This window comes from Engraulis encrasicolus, chromosome 4 (assembly GCF_034702125.1).
Source record: "Engraulis encrasicolus isolate BLACKSEA-1 chromosome 4, IST_EnEncr_1.0, whole genome shotgun sequence".
NCBI lineage: Eukaryota > Metazoa > Chordata > Actinopteri > Clupeiformes > Engraulidae > Engraulis > Engraulis encrasicolus.
Window position 1 is genome coordinate 12,097,939 of NC_085860.1, and position 10,284 is coordinate 12,108,222.

Sequence of the window (10,284 nt, forward strand, 5' to 3'; positions counted from 1 at the left end):
TGCTCTGTGAGCGATTGCTTTGGCCTGACTTTCATCTCACCTCTGTCCTTAGCAACTACATAGCATGAGAGTCATCTCTCCAAACTCCAAACTCTGTTCTCTTTGTCGACTTGAATGTGCAAATAAAACTGACTTTATCCATCTAACATTGAGAATACAAATGTGATCTATCTGAAGAATAACGTTTGTCGCCAAAGCAACTTTGAAACAACTTTCAAATTTCCACATGAGCCACAAGGCTTAATTTCTTTGCAATATGTCACATTTGAATGAATGCTAAATGAATGCACAATAGAAATCTGAGTTGCCCCAGGTCAACGATGAGGACGAAGGACAGAGGAAAGGATCCAAGTTTGGATAAATTATGTGCACCCTTGTTGTTAGCAAAGTGTTCCTCAAAATACAGTGAGATTGCTGAACCATCTGCAGCACACAACCAGTGGTTCCCAAACTGGGGGTCGGGACCCCTAGGAGTGTCGCCGAGGCAATGAAGGGGGATCGCGGACAAAAGGGACATTGCATTCAAAAAACCCTGGAAATCCACAGATTAATAGCTAACTAATACATGTATTTACTGTCCAGTGGATTTCTATCAATTGCAACTGTTAAGTCCAATAATATTGTTCGATTTTCCATTAATAGTTTGTACGCTAATACTGCCAGAAATCCATTGCTGTGCTAAGACTATGGTGGGTGGGTGGATTGCGAAAAGAGGTTGGAGGCTAAATGAATGAACAATATAAAACTGACTCAAACCAGGTCAACAACAATGAGGCAGAGGAAAGGATGCAAGATTGGCGAAATGAAATGCACATTTGCTGTTAGCAAAGTGTTCCTCAAGACACTATGAGATTGCTGATCCATCTGCAGCATCACAGTGCACCCAGTGAGGGCAGGGGATACACTGAGCTCCCGTATCTCTACCTGATATAATTCCAGCCTTCAACGACACTAGTAGACATCCCTATGGGTACTAATGACATGACAAAGTGGAAGAAAACGTGTTCATCACAACACACACAAAATAAATCCCTTAACGTTGCGTCATTTGTACTATCCAGGAAGCTGCAGCGTGATATTGGGAGTGTTTAATGTGTTATTATTATACAGTATTACTATTGTTATATTACTACAGTCTTATTACAGTAGAATGATGATGAGCAGGTAGTGTTACAGGCAGTATTGACACAGGCACACACCACACAACTCAACACAAGACATGTACAGCATTCAACATGTTGGACTCTGTCAATGGCATGTTTCAGATCATTGTCAAAAGCAAAATGTGTAGCTTGTGCTGTAAATGCGGTGCTGAATGTTAAGAACACTGCTACCTGAGAATTGGGGTCTCACTGTTGAAGAAGAATCTGACCCTTCTAAAATAAGACTTTCTAGTTCATACCGAATCATGAGATTCAATACTTTGTGCAAACAACATACAGTGTATTATTGGAAAGGTAAGATTCCCCTCTGTGTTAAATCTTAAATAGCCATGACTACGTTACATATCTATAATGGCACAGAATATCCCCTCCCATTTGTTCCATGTGAAGTATTTACTATGCTATTTTAGGTGAAGCTGCGAAATAAACATAAAATATAACTAAATATACAACATACTCCATTTAAATATTAAGAGTGACTGATTTGAAATCAAACATTATCAACACTGATATATATTGTATTTTAATCAACTATATAGAAATTACCATATTACTCTGCTCTGTTATATATGATTATATGTAATTAATTATACTCATGATTTATGGTGTAGGTAAAGTTACAAACTGATGATACAAAGTGATGATACAAAGTGATGATACAAGCTGATGATACAGATTGCGCAATAGTAGATGGACATTATGAAAGAACTCTTTCAAAATATAGAATGAGTATTTACAGTATAAAACCATACCATTGGTACATCAAAGTGTCATTCAGCTGAAAAAAAGTTTCTCTGTGTGACCTTTTCTTCATAAAAACTGCAAGTCCAGAGTCGTCCTGCAGGGGGCAGCAGATCACTAGCGATGTACAGGCACCCTTGCTGTTGCTCTTGGCCCCTCCACACAGTCCATCATTTCTCTTCCTCGTTTATGTTGCTAATATCTGAAATGTTTGATAAATGAATGAACAAATGAATGAATGAATGAATTGTTTATTTCTCTTCACATCATAATTTTGATTAAAAAAAAAATGATACTCTACTTTCTCAACTCTACTCTGCTTTCAATTACATGTCATGAAAAGATAGGCCTATAACAGTATGGATAAAAGGGTCCCTGAGTGAAGCTAAATATAAGCTTATAAGCCGGGGCCCAATAGCCTAGCGAGCTAGGGGTGTCTAGATTTCTAGGCAAGGGGCCCAATGGTACAGTGTGTAAATATGTAGTGCAGCAAAGATAAAGATGATAGAATAAAGGGAAGAGAAGAAAGAGATACATGATTGAAGTTTAGCCTATTATCAATGTTCCCAAATCATCAGTACACTTTTGTAAGCCGAGGTCAACACAAAAGTTTGGGCAGTTTGCCCGATACTGAAGAACGTTATAGCCAAAACGTATGACGAGCAATACAATCTAAAGTAGCTAGGAGTGCTGTCCTTCCCATTTTTGTCTTCTTATGGAATAAGCACCCAGCTGCTCTTCACGTTAGTCAAGTTTATTAAAGCCAATGTCAACCCGTTTATTTTGCAGTGTCTTGCCAGTCTTACCGGTAGTACCCGTTTATTTTGCGGTGTCTTACCGGTAGTAGTTTGGTTTGAACGGCCCGTTTTTGTTCAGACTCAGGTACTTGGCCTGGTCGTCCGTTAGCTCGGTGAGGTGCGCATCGAATGTCTGTAAGTGGAGACTGGCGACGTACTCATCTGAAAAGGAAAAAGGATCTCAACCATGATTGACCTTCTGTGTAAAACCATAACAAATATAGCATGAATTTTGTTATGACAAAACAAAATAAAAGCCACCACCCACTTCCTGATAGTCACAGGTTAGTGATGTGTTGAGTGTTTTATGTGCAAATAAACAGAAATCTCTGGGGCTTATACTAAGGCTGCGTCCCATTCCTACCGCTTCCACTCGTTTTTTACCCCTAATACTCACTTTTGAAGTTCACTCCAAACGAAGTGAGGTGCAAGTAGAAGGGGAAAGGGTAGAGATGGGACGCAGAGGATCTCCAGGTTCTTCCATTAGGTGATTTACCCCTTAACTTAACCTGGTTTGAACCAGCTTCTTAGGGCCTTTCCCATTACTAATCTCTTCCCCTACCCCTACGTCTTCCTCTTGCCCCTCGTGCTTTCAAACCAAGCCGCAAGGTGTAGGGCTTGAAACGCAACCCCTATGGATTGAGATAGCCTACCCCTTCAACAATCACGGCATGACTTGATGGCAAAAAAAACATTTGATCCACCTTTTTTTATTATTATTATTCTTTTGATCTCTTTGATTTTTATCACTTTTTAATGTATTTTGTCTTCCTATTTTTCTATTTAATTCTATTTATTGACTCAGAGGGCCTGCACAAGAGTTCCTATGTGCTTGGACTACTAGTTTATGCACAAATGGCAAATAAAGTACTTTGAACTTTTTCTTTGAACTTTGATGACACTCACAGCTATCACTAATTCCTTTTTCACGTGCGTTTCACGGAGAAAAGGGCCATCACAAATTAGGACAATGTTAAACTTAGTACAATGGAATAATCATTACCACTTTAAAACCGCCAATTGCGGCGAAAATACTTAAACAATTGTGTGCTGTTGTGGATGCCGCGGCTTGCAGCCAGTTTTTAAAGGCATTCGCGATGCATTCAGGGAAATCTGTCGTAGCCCTCCGTCGGCCTTAGTGTGGTGTTGGAAAATCTCCGCGTGGAGGGGTGGAAAGCCCTTCGCCGTAGCCCTACCCCTCTGTCTGAACGTGAATCAAGACGCCACTACCCCTACACGTGGACGCGCAAAACGGAGGCGAAGGGGGAAGGCATAGGGCTAAGGGGTGTAATGGGATTGACCGTTAGTACCCCCCTCTGGTCTTACCCATTTTCTTTGGAAGCAAGTAGACATCTTGCTTGTAACGGCCCTCTGGTGCATTGTACAGCTCGATGAGGGCCAGAGCCTATAGAAAGGAGGAAGTGAAGAAACACAGATGACCTCCCTACACGCACAGAACCTTTCAAGATTGACTGCATTGTTACTGACACTGTTACTGTTACTTGATCCAATCAACTCAGAATCGGCTGATCATAAGACAGGTATGTGGTCTACAGTAATGTGCTGTTTCCACGTAGCTGGATATTTTGACAACACATTGGTTTTGGCCTTCCGATTCCACATGAAGAAATGTTCATTTCTTTCTACGTGTTGCGTTAACACCTAAACAGGAGAAAAGAAAATCTACATTTAAAAATATCCAACTACATTGAAACAGCTTCAAAGTGAGAGGTCCGCACACTTAAAATCCTTTTTGTTTTCTTTTATTATTTCATGGCTGGATTATGTTTCGACTTCACAGTCTTCATCAGATTCTCAGATATCTGGAGTCAAAACATAATCCAGCCATTAAATAATAAAAGAAAACAGAAAGGATTTCAAGTGTGCTGACCTCTCACTTTGAAACTACAGTCAGCTTTTGTCCTGCACATTTTCCTGGGATGTGCACAATCTTGACCTTCAACTACATTGAAACTACACCTAGTGTGTGGTGTACTATGATGTTGCTATGGTGATGTGCTGTACCCGTGTGGTGTACTATGGTGTTGCTATGGTGATGCCCTGTACTGTACCAGTGTGGTGTGCTATGATGTTGCTATGGTGATGTCCTGTACTTTACCAGTACTATGATGTTGCTATGGTGATGTGCTGTACTGTACCTGTGTGGTGGCCGTGATGGACAGGACAAATGTGGGCACAGTGGAGCAGCTCAGATTCAACAGGTGACCCTGCACACACAACACAACACACAACATTATAATATAATATAATATCATATCATATCATATCATATCATATCATATCATATCATATCGCAGCAGGTTCAGCAGGTGACCCTGCAGACACAACACATGACACTAGACAGAGTAACGACAATACAATGTAGTATGATGGCATATAATGACATAATGACATGCTCTGTATTTGTACTACCAAACCACACAGTGCATGGCTATGCACTCTAAATATAATATAATATAATATAATATAATATAATATTATATAATATAATATAATATAACATAATCTATACTGTCAGAATGGATAAGTGGACAGTACTATGTAATGTGTGTCTATGTGACGTAATTATGTGATGTAATTTAGTGTCTGCGTGTGTGAGAGAGATGTGATGCCTGTGTGTGTGTGTGTGTGTGTGTGTGTGTGTGTGTGTGTGTGTGTGTGTGTGTGTGTGTGTGTGTGTGTGTGTGTGTGTGATGTAATTTAGTGTGTGTGTGTGTGTGTGTGATGTAATTTAGTGAGTGTGTATGTGTGTGTGTGTGTGATATACTTTAGTGTGTGTGTGTGTGTGTGTGTGTGATATAATTTAGTGTGTGTGTGTGTGTGTGTGTGTGTGTGTGTGTGTGTGTGTGTGTGTGTGTGTGTGCGTGTGTGATGTAATTTAATGTGTGTGGGACCTCGGCCAGTAGGACGATGCGTTTGCCGTCTGGCCAGATGATGTGATCCACCTGTGACCTCACACGCTCCCACGTCAACTCAGGAGTACGCAGGCTTGCCTAGAGGACACACACACACACACACACACACACACACACACACACACACACACACACACACACACACACACACACACACACACACACACACACACACACACACCATCACATATCAGATCAGGAGTACGCAGGCTTGCCTGGAGGACCAGCCTGATCTCCAAAATTCTGTGCTCCTGGAGACGGAATTGTTTTCCGTGTGCCCATCACGGAAAACAAGTGTTATCTATATTCCCACAGCACTGTGTTAACTCTATCATTAGACAATACATACCAAATGCTAATCCTAAACAAAGTAACGCTATAGCAATTTAAGTTGTGTTCTGACCAAAACATTCCCTAACCTTAACCTGTCATTAAAGACATATTTTTTAGAAATACCTTTTCCAGTTGGTTGATAGGCTATCAAATTCATTAACTGAATGAAAGAATACTAGCTGTGCCCAGACCAAAAAAATCCCTAACACTAACCTGTCAGTAAGAAATGTTTTTTTGAGAAAAAATATTTGAAATTTGAAAAATCCTGAGAAAACACAAGACTGAGGAAACATAGAGCTGTGGGAGTATAGAGAGCCCTTCTGTGTGTCCATCACGGAAAACAATTCCGTGTCCAGGAGCACAGAATTTTTGCAAAATCCTTGCTCCTGAACACAGATTTCGTGTCCTTAACATTCGTGTCCAGGAGCACGGAATACTGGAGATCATATTGCAGCCGAGGACACACACAGAGGGGTAAGAGAGAGATCTCAATTCAAGTTTGCTTTTTGGGCATACCTGTGTGTGTGTGTGTGTGTGTGTGTGTGTGTGTGTGTGTGTGTGTGTGTGTGTGTGTGTGTGTGTGTGTGTGTGTGTGTGTGTGTGTGTGTGTGTTAGTGAGAGAGAGAGAGAGAGAGAGAGAGAGAGAGAGAGAGAGAGAGAGAGAGAGAGAGAGAGAGAGAGAGAGAGAGAGAGAGCGAGATGCTATTCCATAACAGAACCTGACAAGACCTTTTGGAATTGTATTTACTTTTGAATTTTATGTAACTAGCTCTCGTGCTCTATTGACATAACAAGGCTTTGTAGGCCATGGTGCACTTAAATATTGGTGCATGGTGTATTTAAATATTATTATTACAAATAAGATTGATCTGTGTCATAGGTGACTGGGACACTCTTTGAACTGTAAAGGGACTTAACGTTGGTGGCAGGGTCTGTCTGCCATTCATAGTTGTCTGTTATTAATAGTTAGCGAGCATGGCTGAAATACATGTACAATGTGTAGTCAGGAATCCATTATCAGGGGGGCGCTGTGGCACAGCGCACTAAGCCCCCCACATTTGGGCTTGCATGCCCACGGGGACGAGGGTTCGAGTCCGGCCGGGGTCATTTCCCGATCCCACCCCGTCTCTCTGTCCACCCTGTCTCTGTCGTCTACCTGTCACCATCTCAAACTGTCCTATCAAAATAAAGGCATAAAAGCCCCTAAAAATATAGTTGAAAAAAAAAAAAGGAATCCATTATCTCCTCTCCCTACCATGCTTTTCCCAGGTTACTTTCTACTGTCGATATACAGTATTTTAAAAATATTTGCTTTATACATTTAAACACTTAAGACATGGTCCCTATTATGAATGTACTGTTAGCAGCATTGCAATGAGCATGACCAAGATCATCCACACCACCGCACCCCTCTACCTTAGAGCTCTTGTGTAGCCTCGAAGGTCTTGAAGGACGTAGGTCTGCACACTGTTGAAACATGGCTTTTTGAATAATAACGCTTATTTTTTGGAGTTTATTGCCAGTGTGCAGAGCAGACCTACCTCTTTCAACTGACACTTTGTCTGGCACCTGCAAAAAGTGTTTTGGATGTATTGTGAGCACGGTGCACCCCCCTACCCAAAACTGCTATTCTGGAAAGTCTGCCACTCACCACGTCGATCTCCGTGTTGGAGTGGCCCATGTTGCACACCATGCAGCCATTCTTCATGCGGTCCAAGTGCTCCCTCCTCACCACGTTCTTATTGCCTATCCACCAGTCAAAAAAGCACAAAACATTATTTTATATTAGAGTATATATTATTATTATTATTATTATTATTATTATTATTATCATTATTGTTATTCCATCATGTAAATCACCAATGTCAAACACCAGCCCACAGTGTCATTTCATTTGGCCCGCGAGATCGTTTCTGATGTGCAACATTACAGTTGACCCACATGCACCATTAATACGTAGTAAGTTATATGGCTAAACTAATTGGTGTGTGATGCACAGGATTTATGTGAGGACCAAGGCCAGTATACTAGTGAAGGTCATCAATAGTGATGTCTCCTATTCATATGTACACAACAATATGTGCAGGCACATTTGAACAGCCATCCATCTGATGGGAGTTTTTTGTGATATATGTGCTTTGCATGCATTAAACGATTTCAGTCCATATTTGAGTCTTAGTCTAAAGATTTTGATTGTCCCGTGTGCATTTTAGTTGGACACCCTTGACGTACATAATCAATAATGTAAATAATAAGCGTGCATAAGTAGTGCATTACTTATAATAGTGCATTAGAGAGTGCATTATCTGTCCTTCACATAATAACAAAATATGATTCAGTCTTCCTTAATGTTAAATGGCCAATGAGGAACTCGAGAATCAGTAGACATTAAAACAGCAATAAAAAAGCCAACTGAGACAGACAAATACAAAAATGTAAAAAAAAATATTCTGTAGGAACCAGAAGAGTGTTTTGTAAACATGCCTGTGCATGTGATGATGATGTCGACGTTCCTGATGACCTCACTCAGCTTGACCAATCGGAAGCCATCCATGCTGAAGACAAGAGATCATGCGTGAGAGAGAGAGAGAGAGAGACAGAGAGAGAGAGAGAGAGAGAGAGAGAGAGAGGGTCAAATGAGTGCACGTCTCTCCGCTCCGCTGCTCCAGGCATGGTGGCCATGCTCAAAAGGCCTGCAATAATAAACCCTATTGTACTGTACCAGGCCTGCAGTGCGCAGATGGGGTCAATCTCTGTTACATACACAACGGCACCCAGGGCCTTCAGAGCAGCGCTGCAGCCCTTACCAACCTATGGAGCACAACAGAGAGACATATAGGAGAGTGAGACACATACAGAAGGCGTTCCCGACCTATAAAGTGAAAGCCCATTGGGAAACTCCAACTCCCATTGTCATTGTGACACAGCACTCCACAGCACACAAGTGAACACTGCACACTGCACACAACGAAATTGCATTTATGCCTCACCCGTGCAAGGGGGCAGCCCTCAGTGGCGCCCCATGGGGAGCAGTGCGGTGGGACGGTACCATGCTCAGGGTACCTCAGTCATGGAGGAGGATGGGGGAGAGCACTGGTTGATTACTCCCCCCACCAACCTAGCGGGTCGGGAGTCGAACCGGCAACCTCTGGGATGCAAGTCTGACGCCCTAACCGCTCACCCATGACTGCCCATGCTCACCCATGACTGCCCATACATGTGCCTATACAGCACAACACAGCAGCACACAGAGACATTATATTATATTATATTATATTATATTATATTATATCACATTATATTATATTATATTATATTATATTATATCACATTATATTACCATTATATTACATTATATTATATTATATTATATTATATTATATTATATTATATTATATTGCAGAGTGAGACAAATGCAAAAGGCACAGCAACCCTCCCCGACCTAAAGAGCACAGCACTGCCCACACAGACAGGTCAAAGGGGGTTTTTGAGACAAATGAAGAGGGCACAGAGATTAATACATCTGGAATTAATAGAATGGAATAGATCATAAAGCATACCCAGATATCTTAACTGAATTGTCAGAATGCATTAAATAAATTATAGTAGCATGAGTTTGGAAAAAAGAGAGAGAGAGAGAGAGAGAGAGACTGTGTGTCTAACGTCTACATAAGTGTTACATTCGTATGCGCTCTATGTATATGTTTACCTCTCCATATCCACATATGACCACTTGCTTTCCACCGAACATGACATCAGTTGTCCTCTTCAGCCTGTACAGTACATACAATCATAGTTAGGATCAGTCTATTGAAACGGTCATGAACCTTCCCGAACATAAAAAGTTTGCAGATGTAAAAAAAAAAAAAAAAACCCTCACCCATCCAAAATGGACTCTCTACAGCAGTAAAGGTTGTCAAACTTCTGCTTGGTCACAGAGTCATTGACGTTCATGGCGGGCACGCACAGTTTCCCTGCTTTGGACAGCTGGTACAGCCTGAAGACACATCATAGGGGTATACTAAGAAGCTGATTCTGGAGTAAACCAGGTTAAGTTAAGAGGTAAATCATCCAATAGAAAAGCCTGAAGTCCTCATTAGTCCTCATTGTACTTCTTAGTATAGGCTCCATGTCATTCCATTTAATTTACAAACACACACCTTACAGAGCACTTCAAAGGACCTGGCAAGGATTGGAAATCAAGAAAAAAAAGAAACATCCACACACCTCACAACAGTTGTGAGAGGGGTAAGACGTGGCATTATACACAACAAAAAAGTCAACACTTGCAGAGTTGATTTAACATCTTCTAGA

The 10,284-nt window shown here is 41.2% G+C and overlaps 1 protein-coding gene across 2 annotated transcripts in view; it reads right to left on the minus strand.

Moving 5' to 3' along the window:
* Positions 1-1,039: 1,039 nt before the first annotated feature.
* LOC134447300 (S-adenosylhomocysteine hydrolase-like protein 1) overlaps positions 1,040-10,284 on the minus strand; it is a 21,006-nt gene continuing 11,761 nt past the window's right edge. The window contains exons 8-17 of one of the 2 annotated variants that reach the window (XM_063196699.1): positions 9,851-9,967; positions 9,680-9,743; positions 8,693-8,781; positions 8,455-8,525; positions 7,622-7,716; positions 5,617-5,715; positions 4,861-4,929; positions 4,028-4,106; positions 2,743-2,863; positions 1,040-2,106 (exon numbers count right to left, since the gene is read on the minus strand). In XM_063196699.1, coding sequence (XP_063052769.1) covers positions 2,100-2,106; positions 2,743-2,863; positions 4,028-4,106; positions 4,861-4,929; positions 5,617-5,715; positions 7,622-7,716; positions 8,455-8,525; positions 8,693-8,781; positions 9,680-9,743; positions 9,851-9,967 — 811 coding nt within the window. In that variant the 3' untranslated portion in view covers positions 1,040-2,099. Of the gene's footprint in view, positions 2,107-2,738; positions 2,864-4,027; positions 4,107-4,860; positions 4,930-5,616; positions 5,716-7,621; positions 7,717-8,454; positions 8,526-8,692; positions 8,782-9,679; positions 9,744-9,850; positions 9,968-10,284 lie in introns of those variants that run through there. The other variant, XM_063196700.1, reaches the window with a different exon arrangement.